Genomic DNA, 26,762 nt, shown 5'->3' with positions numbered 1-26,762 from the left:
TGGCGTCATTGTGACAATATAATTATTGCCGCGGTCACGTCTGTTTATGTAATGATGCAGTGATGATGATGATGATACTGATGACATATCATTCAATCGCTACACCTTTGTATCTCTGTTCTGAGGGGCAAAGGGGATGTTAAAAAAAGAGGAGTACAAATAAAAAATGAAATTGAGCCACAATGTACGAGTGTGAAGGATTCCCTCTATTAACCAAAAAAAAGTCGACTTTTTGAACCATGCTAAAATGAATGGAAATCGATGGAAATCAATATCTGAGTAGGTGTTGGGCAAAGTAAAAAAGGCAGTTTAAAGGAATAGTTTGAAATTTTGTGAAATAGGCTTATTGCTTTCTTGCAACAATTTAGATAAAAATATCAAAACCAGCCTCATTTCTTTATAATAAATATGAACCTACAATCACAGTTAGCTTAGCTTAGCATAAAGACTGGAAACTGAGGGAAACTGCTAGCCTGGCTCAGTCTGAAGCTAACACAGTCCACCTACCAGCACCTCTAAAAGCCGCTAATTACTCACAAACTAACACTTCAGGTCTTATTTCTTCATATCAGCACAAAAAGTGCAGTGTGAAAATGTCAAATTAGTTTTAGGGAGGTTGTGTGTGGGTTGGTCTTGGCCAGGTGCAGCATCCTCCTGGAGTCTCTGGGTACAGGATTTTAATAATTTTGTTTCGTAGGACAGAGCAATGCTAGGTGTTTCCCCCTGTTTCCAGTATGTATGCTAAGCTAAGCTAATGTTCTCTGTAGTTCTAGATTTGTATTTTGCTTCCAGATACAAGAGAGGTTTTGATCTTATCTCCTAATCATTAAAATATGGAAGCCCTGAGGGTCAAAACAACAACATTTCAGAGATCACATTGACATTTCACAAAAGACAACATTTAAGAAAACTTTGGCAATGTTGGGTTTTGTGAAATGTTCGAGGAAATACTGTGTTTTATGAAGTAATGTGTTTTCTGTGAAATGTTGTTACATGAAATAATGTGCTTTCTGAAATGCTGCTGTTTTGTGAAAAGTTGTGCTTTCTGAAATGTTGTGTTTTCCCAAAATGTTGCTGTTTTCAGAAATGTTGCTGTTTTCAGAAATATTGTTTTCTGAAATGTCGTTGTGTTTTCTGAAATGTCGTTGTGTTTTCAGGAATGTCGTTGTGTTGTCAGAAATGTGTTTTCTGAAATGTGTTTTCTGAAATGTCGTGTTTTCAGAAATGTCGTTGTGTTTTCTGAAATGTCGTGTTTTCAGACAACTCGTGTTTTCTGAAATGTCATGTTTTCTGAAATGTGTTTTGTGAAATGTCGTGTTTTCTGAAATGTTGTGGTGTTTTCTGAAATGGCGTTGTGTTTTGACCCTCAGTGCCACTCCATCAAGAAAGCAAGAACTTTAAATTTTTCCGACAGCGAAAGCATGCACAACATCTCGTGTGTTTCCAGGTGCGTATACCTTCTTCTTGTCTCTCATGGAGCCTTTTCCTCGCACCATAATCTTGCAGCCGGTCTCCGCTTCCAGTTGTTTGGCCGTCAGTCCACGCGGGCCAAGGATCCTCCCTACAAAATTAAACTGCACAAAAGAGCAAAACAAACACATTGATCACTTAATTTCAAAGAAGGCCAGAAGGAAGAGAGACACGTTTGACATCACAGACTATCTTTTAACAATGTGTGTGTATTTGCACTTGCTGCCAGCGAGTGTTTGTGCATCTGTGATGTGTTACTAAGAGAGACAAAAATAGCTCATTATATGGGTGCTGCCTGGTGCTGGTGGCATAACAGGACAGCGCTGTTCTCTTAACCTTATCTGTCACTAAGACTGAGTGATTAACTAGACAGCTGCCCCCCTGTTTGTGTGTGTGTGTGTGTGTGTCTGTGTGTGTGTGTTTCTTCGCCACTATCGCTGTCTCTCTCTCAGTCATTTGTCTCTCATATCATTCGTCCAGCGTCTTTCTACTTTTTTTTAAGTCCACATATGTTTAACCTAATGTTGCTTCACTTGCGACACACACGCCGCGGCCTCTGACGATGACCCTCAACACGCACACACAAATCCAGATAGAGGAACTGCTCTCTAAATTTAACCTTGATCTCAACCGTTTTCCACTGTGCGTCCTGTTAGCCTCCTGTCATGTGAGCGAGGACAGCCTGTCATTGTATTCGGTGATTGGCGAGCTGATGCGTGGAGAAAATCATGTGAGCACATTCAATCTGGATCAACGCTACTCATATTGAAGTGCTTAACTGTACTTGGCATCAGTAGAGATGCACTGGTCTCTTAACTGCGGTGCACTTGTCTTTATATTTGAGGAAAATATTTAATCCACCTTTTAAAGCTATTAGAAGAATTTACAGTGAACTTATGGCCCGAAATTGTGTCACAGTGAGGGAATATTGACTTTTTTACTATTTTTTTCAGTTCATTATTGATCTATTTTAAATCTAAATTACCTCACTGGGTGTGAACAGAGATGATCTCACAATGAAATCAGCTCTTAGATAAAACTGAAAGCTATGATTTAAAGTCTTACTGACTCTCTGGCAGCCTTTCTGTAACTTAGAGGGGATGAAGTGACCTGTTAAAGTAAACAGAAACTCCTCTGGAAAAGGTCAAAGGTCATGAATTTGTCACACTCACGTCGGGGTACTCTTTTACAGGCACGTAGAGCTTCTCCTGCAGCTGAGCCACGGGGCCGATAGCTTCGGGAAGCTCCTCCATGTCGCGCCCGTTGAACATGCCCCCGTTCACCGTGTCGTTGTACATGTCCTTGCGTACCCTGCCGATTTCTGGAACACAGAGAAAAACAGGGTTAAAGTTGAGTAAATTTAAATTCGGACGTCCATTAAAAGTGTCAATGAGCAACCACAAGTGTCACGTTTCTTGAGGCTGTCCGTTTCCAGGGACGATGACTCACTGTCACCAGAATTACAGGAGGCTCTGAGTGTTACAGACGGACACACAGACAGACAGACAGACAGGGGGGCAGGGAGACAGTCACAAGCATTCTGCACCACATTGTAAAATCTAACCGCTGAATGCTTTGCAATCAGGCCTCCTTTATAACTGACGATTTCTTTCTTTGTATTTCTTTCTCCAACAGCGATGAACACAAACAAACACACACCGCTCCCCCCTTTTCATTCTGTAAATAATACATGGAAAAAACATGCATGTCAGTGGGGGTCACAGTGACCTACTCTACCCACCAGAGTTTATGTCAGCTGGCACAGGACAGTTTATTCAACAGCAACACACACAAGCCATCAAAACTACAACAGGGCTGCAACTAGCGATTATTTTTAAATCATTTTGTTGATTAATCAATAAAACTTCCGGTCTAAAAAAATGCAGCCCAACAATATGCAAATCACATTTTATCTTAAGTCCTTATTGAACTCTTCAAATGTCTTTTATTGTCTTCCTAAGATTCTGGATTTGCTTTATCGCCCAACCTTAGGGCTTCAACTGATTGTTTTCGCTATCAACTAATCTTAATTTTACAATGAATCAATTAATCATTCAGTCTATAAAATGTCCCCCTAAAAATCACATTTTTTCCATTCCTTGTTGACATCCTCAAATGTCTTTGTTGTCTTACATTAGGGCTGTGACAAGCGATTATTTTATTAAAGTTACTAATCATACCATTATTTTTATGATTAATCAATTAATCATTAAACCTACAAAATACACCTCACCAAAAATATGTAAATCACATTTTTGTGTCCTTGTTAACCGCATCAAATATATTTTTTTGTCCGACCAGGATTCAAGATTCACTTTATTGTTTTAGATTGTGACTTCAACTAATGATTATTGTTTATCATAAATTCATCTAATTATTTTCACGATTAATCGTTTAGCCTACAAAATACCCCCACAGCCCCACCCCCGCTGACATCTTGAAATGTCTTTTTTTGCCTTATCATTATTGTCCAACAGGAATGAACAGGATGAAATGAATCATCAGTTGCAGGCCTGTTCCTGCAACTGATGATTCATTTCATGATTACTTGATTAATAATTTAGTCAATAAAATACCCCCCAAAAAATATGCCAATCACAGAGTCCTTGTTTATATCTTCAAATGTATTTTTGTCTGATTCACTTTACTGTCAGACATCAGAGTTTCAGCAAACAATTGTTTTGATTATCAACTAATCTTCCTAGTGATTTCAGAATTAATCAATCTATAAAGTGTCAACAAATTGTGAAAAATGCTCATCATAATTTCCCAGAGTGGCATCTTCAATTTGCTTCCTTTGTTCATGCAACAAACCGAAACCCAAAGACTCTTCAAAAACACTCAGAAATGACAAAAACAACAGCAAATTCTCACATTCGAGAAGATGGAACCAGAAAACTTTTGACTTTTTTGCACGAAAAATAAAACTGATACTATTAATTGATCATCAAAGTAGTTGGCATTTCATTTTCTTTAAACCAACTAATCAGTTAATCAACTAATCATTGCAGCTCTATCCGACATTGTAGGAAATTTGGATTGGGCTTCCACCCATGCTGCACACATAAAACACAAAGGTAAAACAGCTAAAAACAACAGCCCCAAACTCAATTTCAGTGTCCAATGACATAAAACAGAAAAAAAGCACACTGGAGAACCACAGAATTGTTTGCTTTTTGGATTAAAAACTACTTAAACTGTCAATTTGTTCTGCCTCAGGTTTGGTGCAGAAGCACCGTCATAAATCAGTCTGTGTTTGTCTGCCTGTCTGCTTGTTTAGTGTTGTCTCAATGACCGACGCTAGCCTCTGATGCCACTGTAATGACACGCTAGCATAATAATAACTGACTACTGCACCACACAAACACATACGCAACGCATACACACACACAGACCCCCAACTTGAACTCCCACACACACATACATAGACACACACATGGCGGAATAGCTGCCTCGAGGCACAAATATCATCTGACCTAAGCAGGCTGACAGGCATGTCTCCCTGCTCAGAGAGTGATAAGTCTGACCATAATAACTACAGTCGGACGCTATAATTACAGCCACAGCTTCAGCGACAATGATGATCCTCTAATAACCCATTCTGACCTGTTCCAGACCAAAAGTGACAATTACAAAAAAAAAAGACCACATACATGAACAAACAAATCTGCACAGACATGCAGGACCTTTGTCACACTTCAGTTGCAACAGGCAGGAAAATGAGAAGTGAAAGAAGAACAAGAGGGCGCAAGGAGAGAGAGCGATAAAGTGGGGAGCTGTATCAGGCCTTATCTCAACACTTGAACCTGTCATCGGTTTATATATAGACCGGACTCCACCGCAGCGTTTCCAAATATGCTACAAACATGCGCCCTGACAATATGTGTGACTGGCAGGCTTTCTTATTACCCCCACAAACTTTTTTTTGGTACGGTGCCCTTGTCCACATTACTCAGGCAGGAGACACGGCCAGGCCGAAAATGAGCACGGTACAATGCCTTTCATTCTAACCGAGGGTGTCACATTATCATGTGTGAGGGATGAGTGCGCGCGGCTGTCAGTCTTGAACACAACTGGAGATGTTAGGTCGACCTGTTTGTCAGGCTGTAGAGGTCGCCTGGTATGAGAGCAACCTTGCTGCGTCATGAAGCTTGTCACAGAGCAACAAAGTCAGGACCTCAGTGATCCTGATGAGCAACAACAGGAGCAACAACAGGCCTTGGAAGCTTGCAGGAGCTGACAGTCAAAAATGGCGATTTTAAAGATAAAAATAGAGATTTTAAAGCATTTGTTGCAATGATGTGATGCCCATATTATGTCATTTTCTTCCAAACCGCTTGTGAAAAAGTTAGATATCAACATGTGCGTTGATTAGTTGTACAGACAGCATGTTAAGCTGCCTCAAATCAAATATTTTACACGGTGACATGCTCTCGTTCCAGCTCAGGGATGGGCTGCAGCATTCACATAAGCCTGCGCATTAGGTCACTGGGAAAGACTAACAACTGTCTGTTTGTTCCCATCACCAACTGCCTGTCTGTGTGTGTGTGTGTGTGTGTGTGAGTGAGAGGGAGAGAGAGAGACACAAAGTGCTCATCTGCTGCTCTCAACAAATTAAAAATGTGACTTAAAGCAAAGAAAACATCCTATTAAAACTTTTATTTTGAAGTTACAGCCACAGCTCTGTAAAAGGACGACTGAAACCAACTTAAATGTAGTGTGTAATAATGTATCATGAGCATTAGTGGTGGCCACAAGTCAATATTATCACGATACTTAAGTCACAAAACAATCTTAATGCGATTTTGCGATATGCAGAGTAGCAAAATGACAAGTACTGCAATTTATTTTCAACTGTAAATTATGTCCCCAAAGGAAAACTTTGTAACTATCTGTTTAATCTCATAAGGTAATAATGTTTATCTCACTGAGGGTGTACTCGTTTGTTTTGGGGGTTTTTTCTGAACAATGGGGGGACTGGAGAGTTTGAAATACTGGGCGTACACTTTTTTAGTTGAGTTTTTTCACACGAATTTGGACCTTTCTGTATCAATTGAAAGGTGGAAATGTCTTTAATTTATTCAAAATAAAAGTCGATTCATGTTTTCATTTTGGGGGACAAATGCAAGTTTAGGGGGATGTGTCCTTATGAATCTCACCTCATTTTTAATGCAGAAAAATGTATCTAGTGGAGTGAAAAAGGATCTGATTATATTATTCTAGCAGGTTACCAAAAGTTTAATATAAATTTACAATATCAACTCTTTCTACAACATAAAAATCAAAACATGGCGCCCCTGTATCGATACAATATTGCCATGGAAAATATCGCAACACTATGCTGAATCAAACTTTTCCCAATCCCTAGAGAACTTAAACTCAGATTTCGGGAGGGACACAGGCCACATGTCCCCCTGAATATTTAAAATAAACACATGTGTCCCCCCCAATAAAAGCATGAAAATAGCAGAGGTATATTATTTTTGCTAAATTAAAGACATTTCCACCTGAAATTGATGCAGAAAATGCATAAATTGTCGGAGTGGGGAAAAAATCAATACAGTGTAGTATCACAATATTGTTGTGAGTGTTTATCATAAAAAAATTTGTATTACAAATACAAATTAATCTTTTGGTAGCCCACAACCATAATAAAATCAACTGGTTTTTTTTTGTCCACTGCATTTTACTGCAATGAAAATGACTGAAGTGAGTTAAACAAACTGAAAACTTTATCTTATTAGATAAATCTGATTTTGGCAGAATTTTTCCTTCGGGGACATCACAATACATCGCGATATAGGTTATCGTAATACACAGCATATTTCAACATGTCTAAAATAGCAATAATATTGTACTGGGACTTATGTGTGATGATATTATCATATATGGGGCCTCCTGTGATTCCCACCCCTGGCAAGCTACCAAAAGTCTAACTTGTATTTGCAATATTTGTACTTTCAAAACCAAAAACTCCAAACTTGGCATCTGTGCATCAATACAATATTGCCACAGAAAATATCCCGATACTAGGCTGTATCGATTTTAGGAGGAGACGCAGGGCACATGTCACCTTCAATATCTAAAATATTTGCATTTGTTCCCTACAATAAAAGCATAAAAGTAGCAGAGGACTTCTTTTTGACAAAATTAAAGAAATTAAAGACATTTCCACCTGAAACTGATGCATGAAAGGCACAATTTGGTGCACAGAATATCAAAAAAATTCACCAAACTAAGCTGTTTCTGTTTTTTCCCACCCCTAATGAGCATAGATGTAGATTTCGGGAGGGACAGAGGGCACATGCATTTGTCCCCCCACAGTAAAAGAAAAAGTAGCGGTGGACTTTTACTTTTAAGACAGTCAAGACATTTTCACTTGCACTAGACATAGAAAAGGCCCAAATTGGTGCATCAAAATTCACCAGAATGCAGGAAATTAAGTGTTTGACGCTCAGTATTTCACGCATCCCCTCCCACGTTAAAAACAGTATTTCAAAATGTTTAAAATCGCAATAATATTATATCATGACTTAAGTGTCAGGAGGCTACCCACCCCTGGTAAGCTGCCAAACGTTTAATTTGTGTTTGCATTATTCATAATTTCTGTAAAAAAAAAATCGATACTTGGCATCCATGTATCGATACAACATTGCCAAGCAAAATACGGCGATACTATTCTGTATTGATTTTTTGGGGGGACATATAGCATAGCAAGGTCCCCTAAATATTTAAAACATGCATTTGTCCCCCCACAAAAAATCGATACTGGGTAACGGTGTATCGATACAATATTGCCACGGAAAACATGTTTTCTCCACCCCTTTGGCATGGGCGTAGATTTCAGGGGGGCATGTCGCCCTCAAAATTTAGAACAGTCGCATTTGTCCCACCACAATAAAAGCATAAAATTAGCTATTTTGATGATCTAAAATAAATTTCCACATGAAACTGATGCAAGAAAAGCACAAATTGGTGCAGAAAATATCACGATACAATACTGTATCATTTCTTAACGACTCCTGATGAGCATAAACATAGATTTTGGAGGGAGGGAGTGCAAATCCACATTTAACTCCCCCTGAATACAAGCATGAAAGTACCAGAGAACTTTTATATTGACTAAATTAAGACATTTCTTCCTATAATTGACACAAAAAAGGCCCAAAGTGATGCATAAAATTTACCAGAGTGCAGAAAATTAAGTGTTTGACGCTCAACATTTCCTGGGGGACATTTCAAAAGTGTCCCCTCCCATGTTGAAACAAATCTACGCCCTTGAAGAGCATCTCTGAGCGTTAGATGACATTTGTTTCCTTGGAGCCAGGGAGGAATTCAAACAGTTCAATAAGCCATTTTTATGATGAACACTGACAATTAAACTAGCCAGGAAAGGGTGTTTTCCTCTGTGGTGTAACAAGTGGTTTAAAGAAAGGGGGTAAAAGCCCCAAACTGAGGCCGAGTTACCTTCATCCAGCAGCCGCTCCAGATGCGTGAAGATGCCGCTGAAGTTGGGCAGGGAGCTCATCACCTTCCTGTCGTTCATCAGCTGCATGAGATAGTCCGGGTTGGACTTGGGTCTCTCCTTCACCTCTGTCTCCCCGACCATGGCTGCAGCTTCAGCTGGAAAGTGACCTGGCTAGTTGAGAAACTTGTGGGGAAAATCACGAAAAACAACCGCCCCGACAAGCGATGCGAGGACCCCAGGGGTTTCCACCGACCCGCTGACCGCCCCTGTTAGCTAACTCCGCTCCGGTTAAATCGACTCCTCTTCGGTTAACGCTTCGTGTGTGTGTGCCCTCTCCTCTCCGGTCCCCCCCTGTGTCTCTCCAGAGTTTGAAAAAGTTCCTTTTTGGGGGGAGTTTGTCTGTTTTTCACACTTCGCGCGACACTTTCACGGACTCCACGCGCTTCTTTTTCTAAAAAAAAAAAAGTACCATCAACTGGTGTCCTCCGCCCCGGCTGCTCCGCTGTGTCCGCCCGGTGTGTCGGTATTCTGCAGCGGATCGGCTCCTATCATATGATTACAGTACAGCAGCAGCACGAGTGGGCTGTCGGGAGCGCGCCGCGCGTCGCCGGTATCATAGGGAGGGGAGGAGGCTCGTGCGCGTCCCCTCACAGCCCCCGCCCCGCCTCTCTCGCGCTCACGCGCTCAAGCACGCACGCACACACCCTACGCCCACAGCATGACAATATAACAGCTCTCTGCATAGGTATGCACACCTGCTACTGTCCATCAGTGTCCTGAAGTGTGTGTCCAGGTGTCCTCGAGATCTTCACCAAAGTTTAGTTTTAAAGTACTTTTACTTCGGTTTACTTCCTCTATTTTATGAAAATTTGGCCAACACTTAGAAACAAGGGTGTAATTTTGGTTTAACAAGTGGAGGGGCACAATAAAAGGGGGGTTTGGGGGTTCTCCCCTTAAAAGATTGCAATTTAAATCCCATTTCCTGCATTTTTAAGAAGGCAGTAGTTACCAAAACAAATTGTGGGGAATCTAAGAGTTTAATACAGGAAATAATAAAGTTAGTCATCATGCTAAATCATGCCACAATAATGCTTAATATGCATCTCTCTTTCCTTCTCTTTTTTTTTGCTGTATATTGCAGCAATATCAGCAGCTTAATTCAGATTTTGAGCCAGAATTGGACAGCTGGTCAAGAAGCAAAAAATAAAAAATAAAATTAATCAAAGCTGTGGATCTCATATCTGTGAAAATGGCTGGTATAATATAATTATAAATAAAATAAAAATACATCAATAGATCAGCTGTAGTCACAAACATATGTCTTCTTTTCATGTAGAATCAGTGTGAACCCAGCAAGCTATTTTTGGTTCTAAAAATGTTCTGAGTGGTGCAATGCCGAGGTAATGTTTTAGTAAAGTTTTCAGCAGCAAGTTTTCTTTTAGTTCCCAGAACATTTTTCTTTAAGTTAGGGCAACATGTTCAATAAACATAAAAAATGTTATTTTTGTTTATTTTGTATCACATTAAGTGACATTTTCATAAAAAAAATGTTCTGCAATCTCAGTCCTCAATAACATGTTCTGAATGTTGCTTTGAAAACGTTCCTTTGTTCTCATGTAACATTATGGGAACGTTTTATTAAAAAAAGCATGCTATGATCTGTCACCTCTCAACATCACCAAAACATCCTCAGAACGTTGCAGTTATAACGTCAAGTCAGCATTTAACCTTAAAGCAACATTATTTGCAATAATAAACATCCTTAAAACATTCTTAAAACGTCTCCTTTAAAAAAAATATTGCAACTTGTAGGTAAATTTAGCCAATTTTGTGGGAATGTTCCCTGCCAGCAGGGAATACAGTTTTACTTCCAGAGCGTCAGAATTCGCCACTAGGTCACTATGACGACGGCGAGACGCACCGGGCTTTCCAACAACTGCAGTGTAAGCACATCCGTATGATTATTATATGCTTGGAGCGACAAGCGCGGTTGTGACATTCAATGCCATTTTTTAAAATTCTTATTATTATTATCATTATTAGTTATTCTATTTTATTTTATTTTTTGTGATACGCCCCTACCTTTTACTGCTACATCACCTGAGTTACCAGACGCCCCAAAACCAAGTGATTTCTAATGATATCTGCAATCTTTTCCGCATCATAACCAAGTAGTTTTGTTGCCTAAACCTAACTGCTAACCCCTCTATGTATTATCTATTACCAACGTTTTGGATGATTAGTTTCCTCATCGACTAAACAGTTAATCAAATAATTGTCTGAGTCGATTAAACAGGTAAAATTAGCTCCTGCATGAGCACGCTGCAGTACCGCCTACTACTTTAAGGGTAATTTTGTTATAGTTTTTTTGACTCCTTGCAAATGTTAGTTAGTTGTTTTGCGTCTTTTTGGGGCAATTTTGTGTCTCGTTGATGTTGTTTTGAGTCTTTTTGGAGTAGTTTGTGTCTGTTGTTTTTACGTGTCTTTGGGGGTAATTTTGATGACATTTTGTGTCTTTTGGGGCAGTTTGTGTCTGTTGTTGTTATGTGTCTTATTTGGGGTAATTTTGTGTCTATTTTTTGTCGTTTTGTGCCTCTGAGGTAGTTTTGTGTCTATTTGTTGTTGTTATTTGGGGTAATTTTGTCTCTGTTGTCGTTTTGCGTCTTTTGCGGGTAATTTTATGTGGGTAGTGGGTAGTTTTAGTTTTTTAGTTTTGTATCTTGGCATTGGAGATGTAAGTTAGTCTTTTTAAAAGTTACAGCCATTAATCAATTAATTAGTCAATTAATTATGTCAAGTTCACACAGAGACATTATAATAAAATCCTGTAACATGATATCAATGATGATTCTTTATTAAATTTATTATTGATATCTTTATTTTTACAGTGTGTTTTTGCTACTTTTTTCTTAAATAAACAACCTGAATACTTCTTCCACAGCTGCTCACACTCTGCACTTTGAGGACTTTTGTCAGGGATCCTGAAATAATAAGAAGGTGTGATGTGTGCGTTGCTTCTCTCTGGGTGGCTGGAGGAGAAATGTTACTGCCGCAGGAACAGATAGGTGCTAGTGGCTAAACTTAACTTGCTGTAAATCACACACATGTGCACACACACACACAACAGGCGAGAGACAATATGTGTGCCCATGCATGCCTTGACTTAAGCCTTTTGTGAGGCGCTGTCGGCCTCCCACCTGGTTTCTCTCCTCTGTCTACTCTTATACAGCGAGTGTGTTTTTGCCTTGTAAGACTAAACTTATGATTGAGGCTTGGTGGGATGCAGTGTGTGTGTGTGTGTGTGTGTGTGTGTGTGTGTGTGTGTGTGTGTGTGTGAGAGAGAGAGAGAGCAGCAGGAATTGTAACAGGGCAGCAGGAGTGTTGGTAATGGCTGGTCAGCTGGTATGGCGAGTATTCAGGGCGGGGGCAGTGCATTGTCCTCTCATAGCTCCAACAATGCCCCTCTGAGCAGGCAGGCCACACATCTACCAGTCACGGGCCTCTCTCTCTCTCCCTGCCTCTGCCTCTGCTTTTCTTTCTGTCTGCCATATTTATTCAGCCCATAGTGAAGTGTGGAGTGAGATGTGATACGTAGCACCGTCCCTGACCTTTGGCTGAAACGTCAAGGTCAACCAGCGACCCCAGTTAATATTAGAGCACAAGGCCTTTTGAAAACATGACACCTCACGTGTTCATTAGCAGTTTGAACCATTATTTAATCCTTAAAATGTTCAACTCCTCAGCTCCTCAATGTGCAATTAGTAATGCACGTTAATTTATTGGTCACATTCTGAATGCACGTGATCTCCTACATGATCCTTGATTTATCTGTTTACTCAAACGTAAAATAAACAATTCTTGTTCTGCAGCAGTTACTCCTTTATTTGATTTTCAACTGACCAAACTGACATTAAATCACAAATATTTTGATAAATGATAAACTCCTGAGGCCGCATGGATTAAGGTATTGTGCTGGGTAAGTGTCCACTTACAAGGACAAAATGTCTAAGTTAAGCAGAATGACGTTTAAGGTGCAGCCGTCCCAAAATGTAATGTCCTTATATGAGGACGCAGGGTCGCAGGAGGTTAAGTCATTTATCCATGGGCGGTTTATGAGACAGTGGGCCCCTGGGCGCAGATATGCAAAACACTCCACCATGTCTCCTACATAGCAGAAAGACAATCAGAGTTTGTGGTGATTTGGCCTCTTTCTTGTTGTTTTGCGTGACTTTGTGGTTGTTTGGCACCTTTTTTGTGTGTTTGTGGCAATTTTGTGTCTATTTGTGGTGGTTAAGTGTCTTTTTGTCGTAATTTTGTGTATTTTGGGGGAAAATTTCTTGTCGTTTGTTGTCTCCATGCAATATTTTTGTTGTGGTTTTGTGTATTTTGGGGTAATTTGATTGTTGTTTGTTATCGCCTTGCGGTAGTTTTGGGGTAATTTTGTGTCTATTTTATGTCATTTTGTTTATTGTGGAGTAGTTTGCTGTCACTTTTTGTCTCCTTGATGTAGTTTTTTGTCCCTTTGTGTCTTTTTGGGGTTCTGTTGTTATGTATCTTTCAGGGGCTAATTTTGTGTCTCCTTGATGTTGTATTGTGTCTTTTTGGGATAGTTTTGTGTCTACTTGATGTTTTTTGTCATCATGTGGTAGTTTTGTGTCTATTTGTTGTGGTTTTCTGTCATTTGGGGGTAATTTTTTTATCTTTTTTTTTGGGCATTTGGGGTTTTTTGGCTTTTTTAATAGTTATTTTGTGTCTCTTTGGAGTTCTTTTGCATCTCTTGGTGGTGTTTTCGAGTGTCCTCTTGGTTGTTACATCTTAATCTGAGTGATATGCAGAAAAAAGCCAAAGGGGCCCCCTGACACTTTGGCCCCTTAGCCTGTAATCCATCCATGCATTTATCAAGTAAAAATGTCAAACATTCTCAGAGAATTTGTTGATTTTCTATGTTTGAAATCATTGTGAAAAAAATCATATGATCAGTCTCACATCCAGAGACACCTGGGTTTTTTAATAAAGGTATTTAGCTCTGTGAAGCAAGTAACTTGAAGACAACATCTTCTATGTAAGTCTTTTTGAAAGCTGCAGCCATTAGTCAGCTAACCACATAGTGGTAAATTGTAAATTAATTGTTTCAAGTTCACAAACAGATATTATAATCAAATATATTTATTGCATTTTTTTTTAAATGTTTTGCATCATTATAAAGGCAATATCTTTGAGTTTTGGTCTACTAGTTGCACAAAACAACACAGTTTCACTATTTGCTAATTCACTAATGAATTATTTAAGTAATCAACCAATCAATATACGATGAAAATGATTTCTCTCCAGCCTCAATCAATTTTTTGATTTTTTAAAAATGGTAGCAGAGATTTTTCTGCAGACAATAAGGTTTTGTGCATCTATCATAAGTGTCAGTGAATATTTCTTATTAAGGTGTTAACTTAATAACATGTAAAGGGATTTAAATACAATACGTTTTTTATTATTCAGCATTAAGCTGAAGTAAATCTCTTTCTCCACCTTAAAGGTTGTCCAGCAGTGAGCAGGCCACCCTGTTAAATTATCACTGAGGAAAAAACGCCCTCTTGTGGACATTTAATGTAACTGAAACCTTTCAGAGTGAGAGGTCCAAAGTGTTGATGCATGCCAGCAGATAAGTCAAAGGCAGAGAGGACAGTTGGAAGACATTTTGTGGCAAAAACAAATCACATCTGAAGAGAAGTTCAGTTTAGAGAAGTTGTGAGCAAAGATTTAAACAGCTGGAGTGTTTCTGAAACCAAAGATGAGACCAAAAGAAGGTGAATCAGCTGGAAACTCGACCACATGTTAGATTACAGTTGGAGATCTTTACAGATTCAGTCAGTGTGATTTGAGCTCAGTTTGTTACCTGCAGTCACCAACAGAGAGCAGCAGAATACAGACGACACACAGGACGCTGCTGCAGCTTGTTTAGATCTGTGGGAGAAGAAACAGTCTTTTTGTGAGGAAAGAAATTTTTGTTTCTTAAAGTTTATTTCTTCTATAAAGATATTTTTATCAAATGAAAGTAGTTCTGATAATACTGAGAGGCTGTTATAACAGATATTTTGACATTAACCTTTTGAAACTTGGATCGACAGCAGCTGTCAGGCGCCTTCCACAAGCTGTTTGACCGAGTGAAATAGTAAAATTGGTTTGATTTTTTTAAAAAAAGGGGGGGAAAGTCAATGACCAACTGGACAAGAAATGTCCCACAAATTTCAAGAAATTAGTAAAGGTGATAAAAAAAAAATTACACTAAAAATTTGTTTCAAAAAAGAAAGGAAATTGGAAAATTATCCAAAAAATGTCCAGAAAATTATATTTATAATCATGATAATTTTATATTTAAAATTATGTCACAGAAAAAAATATTATATATATAAAATAAATACTGTGCCCTGCAATTCCCCCAAAATCTACGTCCATGTATGTATAAAATACTGTTATATAAAACAGGCAAATTAAGCTCGTTATTACACTAAAATGCAAAAAATCACTTAATATTCATTACTCATTTAAATCCAGTAATGTAACACTGTCAGAGGCCTTTTTGCACAGCAATGCATACTTTGACTTTTGATACTTAAAATATAAATTTACAAAAAATACTTTAATGCAGGACTTTTGTAATAGAGTACATTTACATTGTGGTTGTAGTATTATTGGTACTTTTAGTTAAGTAATAAAAATTATTACCTCCTCCACCACTGTTTGTAATGATGCCTTATTTTTACTTTTACTTCACCAGCGTGTGTTTTGTTCCTTACACACCTTTTCATCCCGCACAGATGGGTACTTTCTCTTGTTTGTCTCTCTGTCTTTGTGTGTCTCCGTCTCCGTGACGTGAATCCTGCAGCAGGACATCACCTGCTCACCTGGCTGAGGGGCTCATGCTAATCTAAAGCCGATTAGGCTTCTTATCTACTCAGCGCTGGTTATGTGCTTTGGTCCAACAAAAATACCGCGTAGCGTTGGCCTCTTTATCGTTCCTGCTGACTCCTCACAGCCCCCCATCTGCTCTCACCGAGCCTCACTGGCTCTGATATCAGGGCTCCTCACTCCGCATGTCTGAGCTCTGCAGAAAAACAGGATCTCAGTGTTATAGAGATTTCATGAGAATGGATAATGGTTGCTATTTATTAATATATAGGCTGAAGGGATCAAAGGATTTGCTTCTTGCATCCCCAGAAGCTCATTTCAGAGCTAATTTAAGGCACAAAAATATCAACATGTGCAGGAAATAAATAAAATGTTGGCCAGAAAAGTCGCTTGCCAACACATATACATTATTTTGTTAGTGAATGCATTCTGGTGTTTGACCCCCCTCTTCCTCCCTTACACTGGACATGTGAAGAGTCATCCGATGTCCATGTGAAAGCAGTAATGCCATAATTGCCCTCATCCTATTGACTTAATCAGGAACCCCGTGGCACTCACAGCATGCCTCGCCTCTTGATCTCAGGTTTGTGTGACTGAAGGTCGAGACGTCCTCATTTCTCTGTCGAATCTCTAAAATCTCTTTATTCATTTGTACAATCGTCATAATCTCTTTTCCTACACAGACTCACAAAAAAAAGAAAAATAGGAAAAACTTTACATGGATTTAAATAAAAGATTTAGCTTAATTACATTATTTTTTTAAAAAAGTTAAATTTTTTGTCATCATTTCTACACTATGTACAAAGACAGCAACCCAGCTGGTTATACATACATGTGTCAATATACAGATACTGAATGCACGAGGGAAACACCACAGAGGACCTGAGATTACAGTATCGGGGTCAGGAGCCAAGATTTAGCTGCCAATTTCAGTCATCCTCCACAGGTTTGGAGACGGCCCTGTCTTTCTCTCCAGGGCTCACATCCCAGTTCCCGTGCCTCGCTCTCCGACCACGTGCCGCAATATTCACATCTACTCATTCAAATCATAATTTGACTCCATTTCAGGAGCTTATCCTGTCTTCATTGGGGACAGCTGTGGGCTGGAGTACAAAAACAGCTGAGTATGGGGGTTAATTTGTTTGCTTTTTCTATACAATGTAAACATAAACTATTTGTTTTAACTTGAAAGAAGTTATTGTCCTGGCTGCCTTAAATTTTTAAGTTGATTGAATTTGAGAAGACAAGTTGAGTTATTTAAAAAAAAAACCTCAACCTGTCTTCTCGAATTCAGTCAACTTAAATATTTAAGGCGGCCCAGACACTTTTTTTTAATCACAACAAATAGTTTATTTTTAAAGTGTAAAAAAAAGTATCAGCTACAAGCCAAAGTACTACAGACATATCAACGAGGATAAAACACTGCATTTCTTGGGCTGTAAATTGGGCGGCGAAATCATCTGAAATTTATCAATATATTCACGTGTCACTTTGAAAAAATTCAAACCGCACCAAGTGTTAGAAACCGTTTGTTTGAGATGGATTTGTTTGGTTGGGGAGAAACCAAATTTAAAACCATAACATAACTCACCCTACACATCACCTCTCTCTATGTTTGAATACATACAGTTTAGGATTACAGTCCATTTGAAAGGTCCATTTAAAAGGCGTTCAGAGCCAAATATGTGTGTGTCTACATGACGAATGTTGGTAGAAAAACAGTAATCTCACACGTCCCCGTCCTTTCCTCTTCAGGTGTGGGAATGGTGTCAGTTTTTGCAGGAGGGGCTCGCTCAGCTCACCGTGGCGACCGCTGCCTCGCCCCCCTCCTCCACCTTGCTGCCTTTGCCCATGGCCTTCATTTTGTCCATGATGTCGGTGAACGTCTCCTTCACCGTCTTCTCCAGGATCCAGCCCTCGCTCTCGCTCTCGGGGTCCTCCGGGTTGGCCAGGGTGGACTGAGAGCTGTCGACGTACTGCAGGCCGATGGTCACTGCAACCTGCAGTTTATCAATATCAATGTCAATCACTGAAAACATGATGAAGAGTCCTGTGTGTAATCATGACATAAGAAAAAGGGGAGTAAAACTCCAAAGGCAACAAAAATATTAACTGCTTATGGTGTCACATGACAAAATGAATTGCAACATATAGGTGGAAAAATACTCATAAACAATGCAATTTACTGATGTTTGACTAACTAAAATTCAATAATTTGTCAGAATATTAGCGCCAAATTGCAGAAAGAATTGGAGATATTGTGGATTTGAGAATAAAGTCATAATATTACAAGAAAAAAGTAATTATTATGAGTAAAAATCTGAATATTACGAGTAGTAATAGTAGATGAAAATAAAGTCATACTATTTCAAGAAAAATAAACATAATATTACAAAAATAAATTCAGAATGTAATGATCATAAAGTTGCACTATTTCTAGAAGAAAAGGCATAATTTAATAAAAATAAAAAAGTCATAATATAATGAGAATAAAGTCATACACTTAAAAAAAAGTTAATATTATGTTAACCAGCCTTATTAGTCATAGCACAACTTTTCCCCCACATGTATTAATTTATTCTTGTAATACTATGACTTCCTCTCGCAAAATTATTATTATTATGATTTTGTTGTCTAAATCTAATATTTTTCATTTTTTTCAAAGAGATTAATTCAGGACAAATAAAATCATATACATGGTTTTCAAAGTAAAATATTTCAGTGTTATGAAGTCAATAGGGTTCATAACATTCAGGTCAATTTAAAAAAAGACTAAGATTAAAATTGCTCAGATCCGATTGAATGTTTAGCCAAAAATTCACCTTGAAAATGTTCACAGAGCAAAGTCTGAGCTACCTGGAACAGGACAGGCAGTCGAGCCTTAATGCAATAAAACTGACCTCTGTCCAATCTGTAAGTCATGTGACCCAAAAAAACATTGTCACCCAGTGATGAGAACCAGAGAGATTTATGGCGCTCCAGTAAGTCGTGCTGTATATGTACAATCTGACTGCTGTTCTATTCGATTTTTGCAACATTAATTTTTAAATCTGAATTTAAACAAATTTGAGCAATCTTTATCTATTTTTTTCTAAAAATTGGATTTAAATTTGTGATCAGTGACAAAAATATTTGCAAACTGAAAAATGTCATTTGCACAAGATTTTCAAAGTAAAATATTTCAATGCTGTGAATTCAGTGGTGCTTTAATTTCAATGTCAAATATTCAATGTGTGGGTGCAGAGCAAAAAGTAGAAAAAATTAAAATGCATACAAAAAAAAAACTTCTTTACTCATCATCTAAACTCATTATAAATGTTAAGAAGTAATTTAAGACTGGTGACTTCAGATCTGACTGAAAGCTCAAAGATCCAGGAAGTGGGTCTGTCCTCCTCACCTCCCGTATAGATTAACCCATTACTCCATCTCTGAGCCCACTATGTGTGTCAGCGTGGAGACGCTTGCATAACCGCCCCTAAATCTGGGATTCCTCCGACTGTACGTCTGATCAGCTTCCAGGCGTGTTGCCCTAATACAAGTTTTTTAGAGCAACAGTTGGATTGCTGGGAGATATTATCTAAAACCGTCTGCTCGGGGCGATGCAGGGACACACCGACACAATCGCAGACGTCAAAGAATTATCTGTACGTGTTTGTTGCTTTTCTGCGTAACGCTGCTCTGATTCTTGACAACAACAACAGCAGATGTTGGCAGTAGAGGCTCAGGAGAGAGTTGACGAGAGGCGAGGTGCCATTTGGCCGCTATAGGATTAACATTTGGGTAGAAAGTAGCAGGTGAGATGCAGCAGGTCGGCCGCACGTACGTACTTGCCAAAGGTTGTGCAGGGTAACCCGAAAGTAGGTAAAGAGGATCGAGTTGTTTGGGAAGAGGATGCGGAGGTGGAAAGGAGGGAGGTGATGGATGCGCCAACTGGGTCAAGGCTTTGCATGTTGATACACAAGCTCTTGACCGAGGCCATCACAGTCCTCACCTGACTCAAAGCTTTACCGAGCCCGCTCTGCATTTGTTAAAAAATAGACAAATATAATCAAAGTCTCCACTCATAAATGGTTGCTTTTTACTTTCATTGGCAGAAGGAAAAAAAACTTTCTAAGAGTTTAAGACATATATGATCAATTTTGTAACATCATAAATAATTTAGAAAGATAATCACGGTCCAAAACAAAAGTCATGTGGAAACTTCAAACTGTTTTTGTAAAGTATCCAGCATGTGTGTAAAAATATGTGAGCTTACTTAAAACCATGTCGGAAAAATATGTCTCAAATCAGAGTATTTCTATGTGTATTTATGTCTTAATATACACTCTTAAAATGTCACATTTTACAGTAGATGACAATACCGGTTTTCTAACATGCTCAGTGCTCACTTTTCTGACACCACAAACCAAAAAACTACATCAACGCATTCGGTTGAATCCTTTGTCTCTGATAATAATTTTATGTTGATGACTGGATTCGTGGTTTTGGCGTAAAAAGGATTTGTAATTGTTCTGTAGAAAAGCTCAGGGTAACAATTGTGCCAAACCAACCAATTAGTCCTCATCCTTCAAGTCTTTCCTCTTGGAAAATCAGATAATACTGCTGGAAAACCCATTACTGTTCTGTGGTGGTTTGATGTGTTCACTGGAAAAGAAAAATTCTGGAGAAATTTATGGGGAAAACAATAATGAAAAAAGTGTGCTCCTTTTCCTCAAAACTGAGATAATGGTCTCCTTACCTCAGAAAAAAAAAAAAAACAGTCTCTCTCGGGTTAATTTATGACCATTTGTAAAAGTCATCTTTAGTAAGTCTGTTTTTGAGTGTCGAATGGGCTCATGTTTGCCTCACTGGAGTAAATAAACAACCACTGCAACTCAAGTACAAGTGTCTTTCGCCTTCCGGACTCAGAGGGCTGAAAACGAGCCCATTACGACCATAACGTGCCAAAGAAGATGCCACACTGGAACCTTGTCTCAACAAGTGACACAAATGTGAGATTTCTGCTTTGCAGGAAGGCTTTTCAAACAGCATCTTACAAGAAAAAATGCTTGAATTCACTGGTTTGTTTGGCCAATGTACATCTGGTTCCCCACCTCCATTAAAGTGCAGCCGGACTGTCTCTCATGAAGTGGATGGGACAGTCCTGAACAAGACTTAGTCATCTATTTCTAAAGTTCTCGACTGACTCGACTGAATCAGTCGGCCCGTTCAGATATGGGTTAGAAGCGGGCTGCTACACCTGCGAATATTTTCAGAAGTGCACCTGATTTCAGGTTTCACTTTAAGTTTTTCTGGGTTTTGGTACCAACAGTGTGTGGTTAAGTTAAGAAAAAAGATCATGTTTTAAGTTATAATAACTATGTTTGTGATGTGACAGACTTTTGTACATCAGTTAAAATAAGTCAATATTGACTTTTTGTTTCAAAATTGACACAAACTGCAGTCTCCTCGGTGAAAGTCCTGTGTTTGTTTGTTTGTTTCTCGCTCTTTACACTAATTCTATGTCACCTGACTCCTTTGCTTCCGTCATAATTAATACAGCCACTAAATACTAGCAGATACAGCAGGTCCCCTCTAATCCATATCTATGAGGCTGATAACCCTGATAACGCCCATTCAATCAAATGATAAAATTTAAAGTGATCGGGAGATGAATATTATTCTGAAACTTAAACTATGAGGTAGAAAACTATCACATTTGCATGATTATTTGTGTCGATGCATCGCCGGCTCTGACCTCCAGCATCGTGACCAGCACCACCAGTGCTCCGATGGTGTTCATCATCCCTCCGTAGTAGGACAGCATGGCGTCACGGCAGCCGCGCTTCCACACGTTGAGCTCCTCCGTGTAGTGGTCGTAGCTGTAGTGGGCGGAGTTGTTGGTCATCTGGAACTGGATGCAGGGTCGGGGGGAGCTGGGGTTACAGCAGCTGAATGGGACTCCATCCATCAGGTACTGGCCGTCCACGTTGCTCCCAATACGGCTAAGAGGATGAGGCAAAGTGTCACGTTATGATGGGCTGAAGGTGAAAGTGAGCTAAGCTCAGAGGTCAACGACTATATTTGCAGCATGTGTAAGCTAAAATTACCTGAAGTATAATTAGAAATGTTACACTTTTCTTTTGGCATATTTTCAGTTACTTCATACAATCAAATCTAATCAAAATAAGCATGAAAACAGGACGTTTTTAGGCAGCATGTACAGGCGTTGAACTGTACAGTATTATGCAACATTGTTGCCTCAACAATAAGCAATATTGAAGCGATCAATCTAACAGAGACTGAGCATAAAGTGAACATTTTGGGCTTTACAAAGGTGGCATCATTGCAGAGCTGATGAAGTGGTATGAATTGCTTTTATTGCGTTACTTTGTTATTATTCTTTTTTATTGTGTAGAGCTTGGGGCAACACTCACTGCTGGTCAGTAACTATCAATAGTTTGCGGTGAGCTATTGCATTAAAACATAACTGATTATGCTTACGGAAAAATCTGTTATACATGGGTCTACACATCACACAAGCACGATAAAAGTGCTTGTCATAAAAAATCAGATTTTATTTAAAGGGCTTGACCCAAATCTTGAGATTGATTGATGGTTGTAGGTCAGTGGAAAGACACGATTGGATCAGTAAGCACCGAGGAAGTCAGATATGGATCTTTGATTTCTAGAAACATCAACATCTCATTAATCCCAAAATAACGCCCCAGATAAGACATTGGTTGACACACATATCAGACAGGAAATGCTACAAGTCAGAGGATAAGGATCATTTCTGAATAATAATCAAGACATTATCAATTACAAAGGTGGTTGTATAGATATTTTAGGCTATTTAAGTAGGATTGTGGAAAAACTTCACTATCACATCCCTACATTACTGTCCAGTATTGTTGTTATCACAACAGCCATTTTTTATTCCGATTTTAAAATCCTATCTAGGAAAAAGATGCAGTAACACAATAATTACCATAAGGTGTCTTAAAAAGGATGTCCTCACCTGTGCTGAGTGGTGAACACTTCTAAGAAGTAATTTTTACAATGGAAAAATTACACATATTAGTACACAAGGATTTTTTGAAATAAAAAGATGGACACCACTAATGGAGGTATTTGGAGAACATTGAGATTTATAATTGAAGGAATATATTCTTACAAAGATACTGAACTGCAGGCATGACCCTGAACTAACTGAGACACAATATACATTTTTTCTGCTTTTTGAATAATAACATGTATATATTCCTATGTATGTGTAAGAATGTATAAGAATAAATGATGAACCCTGTATTTTGAGGTATTAATGTTATTCGTTTGTCATTTTCTGTGTTATTGTTTTTTTATTTATTTGTTTGGATGTATTTGTATACATATTCCCATGTTGCATGTTCGGACAAATAAGACCCTACATTTATTTAGTTTTACTTACAGAGAGCAATAACCAAATACAAAAATTAAGTTTTTTTTCTTACATTTCTGGCCACAAATTGTTTAATTTAGAAATTCAATCCATGGATGGTTATTTTTATTTTAATTTGTTTTGATCTATTTTTATACAAATCCCCATGATGAAGTGTTTGGATACATAAGACCTTATATTTTTTAATTTATTAATTTATTTTTTTTAACCAAATAAATCATTTTTAAAAAACCAAAAATTTCAGGTTTGCATTGTTTTATCGTGCATTGCTGTCCATGGACTGTTATTATTATTTTAATTTGGTTTAATTTATTTTTGTACATATTTCCATGCTGTATTGAATATATAAGACCTAATATATATATGTTCTATTGTACAGTGCTGTCCCTGGAGAGTTGCCAGGTCCTCAGCTGATTGGACAAGACACTGATTCTTGAAGGACAAGGACAGTGTAATCCTTCAGATTAAACACTAACTATGAGCCAACGCTCAGACCGGTCCTCTTCACATCATCATCACAAACCAAACTGGTGCTTATTGCTGAACAATCACAGCAGATCTGACCAGCGTAGATCTGATTGTCACAAAGAGGCCACACATCACAGGACGGGAACAATGCACTTTTAATCCTGCTCGGGGCCTTTTTGACCTTGTGTATCTTTTTCTGTACATAATCACCTCGTCAAGTCCCTCCTCCTTATCCATAAAACTGCCTAGTAACCTCCTCCGTACTTGCAGCCCACCGGTGCCACGTCCCCATTGCTGTCACCATTTCTGTGATGGTAATCCTCAGTGGATGAAAGTGAGTAACGCACCTGCTGACCCACCTTCGCCTTAAATCCACTTATACTGAACTCTAACTTTGTATGGACAACCCCTGAAAGACCCCACCTTGATACGTTCAGGTTCAATGACAACCTCTTTAAGCCACCCCGCGCATTATCACCTAACTTTTGAAGGTTATCATAAAGGATTCGTCACTTACTCTTTGACTTCTTTTGCGCTGAAGTCCAGGTAGCGGTTGCTAACCCACTGAATCTCAAACCAATCTCTGAAGTTGTCGTTCCCGCAGCAGCGAAACTCCATCTGCATCAGATCCAGGGTCCTCTTCATGTAGCAGCGTCCCGGTGTGTCCGTGTCCTTGTAGTACTTCATGCCGTTCCTCAGCCCCTCGGCCAGCGTGAACTGCAGCGGGATCCTCATCAGGAAGCACAGCAGTGCCGTGATGAGCAGCAGGCCGTTAAAGCACACGCAGAAAACCAAGAAGCTCTTCAACATCGGCTTCCACTTTACGAACTTGGTAGGATCCAGGGAGTCGTAGCAGACTTTGCCCCCCAAGGCGTTGATGCCGCAAGCTATTAGGCCCATAAATATGAGCAAGTTGGGCAAGAAGTGGCTCTCGTTGTTGTCCATAAGTTCTGAGCGCTTTCGCAGCTCGATCTTAAAGAACAGGCCCATGCTGAAGACCAGCACGCCGGCCATCACAGCGAACCAGTACATGAACCAGACCGTCTGAGCGAGCTTTACCCGCTTCTTCAGGTCGAATTTCACCAACATTAACACCATTGTTCAACCTGTGATGTGTCCTTGCCTATGAAGAAAAGGAGTCAAATGATCGGCAGGAGCTCCAAGGTGTTCCTGAACGTTCCCTCTTAGCGATCGGGGTCTCCTCTGGTCCAACACGCGAGGAAAGTCAGCTCAGCCTGTAATCCATCCCACGGCAAAACAGCAGAGATGAAGAACCCAGGAGGACCCGGGAGCAGCGCAGGTTATTTCTTCAAAGCTATCTCCTCTCCCATTGTGACAAAAAACACCTTTAAATTTCGCAACTTTTTACCGGTTTTTCCCACCTTAACACACAGGTGAGGCTAATCGTGATGTTCCGCTCTCCTGGAAGAGGTGGAGGATTGCCGAGGATCCTCATGATTAAACTCAAAGTTGCAGTACGTCATGCTAAGCCCCTGTAAGCAGCCTGATCCAATTTGCCGAAATCCCTCTACACAAGATGAGCCTGATCGTAAGCCGCTGCCAGGGGCCATAATTGGTTTGAGCGTTCACGTGGTCATCATGGTCGCTGTGATCGAACACGCTGGGAGCTTTAATGGCATCAAGCCTGACAGAACCATTTTTCTCATTCACAGGTAGGGGTCCACAAGTTCAGCTCACACCGGATATCTTCACCATGGAGCTACTCAAGCCCATTTAACTCATTCACAGGAACAAAAGGGCTCTCGGGCTCATACAACCACTCACGAATGATGGAATATGGGATTAATTCACTTATAAGTACACCAAAAAGCACAAAACTCAGACAAATTTACGGGAAAAATACACTGTGATAAATTTTCCTTTAAATTTACAGTAAATTACTGGCAGCTGAAGTTGCCAGAATCCTACTATGGTTTTACAGTATCAATACTGTAAATCACTTCAGCAGTACACTATCATTAACATTATTACAGTACTGTATTAGGGTAGAAGTACAAGTTCAAGTAGCTGTAATTTGTACTTAAGTACAGTTCTTCAGTGACAAATAATGACAATACACTCAGAGATAGTGAAACTGAAAATGTAAGTGAAAGAAATTTACTTTTCCTAACAAAACAAGCATTCCCATGATTCTGCGGTAAAAAAATAATCATTTACAGGGTTATGAGGTCATTTTAAAGATAGTTTTAGTGCTAAGAGATCTCACTTTGCATGCCTTTTTGTACATTATGTGTGCTTAAACTAATACTTATACTTTAATACACAAGTTGGCTCAGTGCCATGTGAATATGTCACAGTGAGGGAGGGGGGGCACCAAACCAAATCCTGTTCAAGGGCCCTGAAAAGACTACTGCAGGCCCTGTTTTATTGTCTTATTGTTGTTTGCTGTTTTGGCAGACAAAATCAACACTTGTGTTCAGCACAAACATGAGCCAGATACTAATGTGGACCAAAGCCAGGTCTTTCCCAGAACCGCCTCTACTCTGAATCCCTAAAAGTTCACTGTGGCTCAACACGAGAGCTGCAGCGTCGCTCTCTGAGGAGCATCAAGCTGAGTGATTGTTGTTCCTGCTACATGCTCTTACAGTACTGAATGCATAAACCTGTTTTTGTCAGCCTCAAGTGAGTTTCAACACAAGTGCAAGAATAATTGTTGGCTTTGTGTGTTTCTGCAAACCACAGATTTGTTACATTTGTGTGTTGTGACAGCGCTGTGGTTAAAGTGTTGTTTAAGCACAGAAAACCACTTGGGTTAGGAAAACATCATGTTTCGGTTTAAAATACCAGCTTTTGTCACAACAAACACAACTGGTCTATATATTCTGGGGCTGCTGAGCCATTCGGTCATATCAGCAGGAATTAACTCAAGCAAGACAAAACATACGTGGTACCCTAACCCTAACTGACCGCTCTTTTACTCAAGTCTATTTTGGCAACATAGCAGCTCATCTTTTGGCCCAAGATTAACACCTACTAAAGATAATATTAGCTGCTAGCAAGAAAGCTGTATCG

General features: G+C 39.2%; 2 protein-coding genes across 7 annotated transcripts in view; both read right to left on the bottom strand.

The window, feature by feature from the left end:
- The window catches only part of qki2 (QKI, KH domain containing, RNA binding 2), a 31,195-nt gene extending 21,693 nt beyond the window's left edge, over window positions 1-9,502 (bottom strand). For all 6 annotated transcript variants that reach the window (XR_006106851.1, XM_042507336.1, XM_042507331.1 and 3 more), the window contains exons 1-3: window positions 8,938-9,502; window positions 2,643-2,791; window positions 1,458-1,574 (exon numbers count right to left, since the gene is read on the bottom strand). Coding sequence is in view for 5 of the 6 variants with exons in the window: in XM_042507336.1 (XP_042363270.1) it covers window positions 1,458-1,574; window positions 2,643-2,791; window positions 8,938-9,079 (408 nt within the window). In the remaining variant the exon portion in view is untranslated. The remainder of the gene's footprint in view (window positions 1-1,457; window positions 1,575-2,642; window positions 2,792-8,937) is intronic.
- Window positions 9,503-17,256: 7,754 nt separating this feature from the next.
- prph2a (peripherin 2a (retinal degeneration, slow)) lies at window positions 17,257-24,827 on the bottom strand. The gene is made up of 3 exons (XM_042507727.1): window positions 24,247-24,827; window positions 21,579-21,825; window positions 17,257-17,841 (listed from the first exon to the last, which is right to left on the bottom strand). The coding sequence occupies exons 1-3, from the start codon at window positions 24,825-24,827 to the stop codon at window positions 17,635-17,637; spliced, it is 1,035 nt and encodes a 344-aa protein (XP_042363661.1). The 3' UTR covers window positions 17,257-17,634.
- Between the last annotated feature and the right edge of the window lie 1,935 nt (window positions 24,828-26,762).

This window comes from Plectropomus leopardus, chromosome 19 (assembly GCF_008729295.1).
Source record: "Plectropomus leopardus isolate mb chromosome 19, YSFRI_Pleo_2.0, whole genome shotgun sequence".
Taxonomy (NCBI): domain Eukaryota; kingdom Metazoa; phylum Chordata; class Actinopteri; order Perciformes; family Serranidae; genus Plectropomus; species Plectropomus leopardus.
This window is presented reverse-complemented; position numbering and strand designations above follow the sequence as displayed.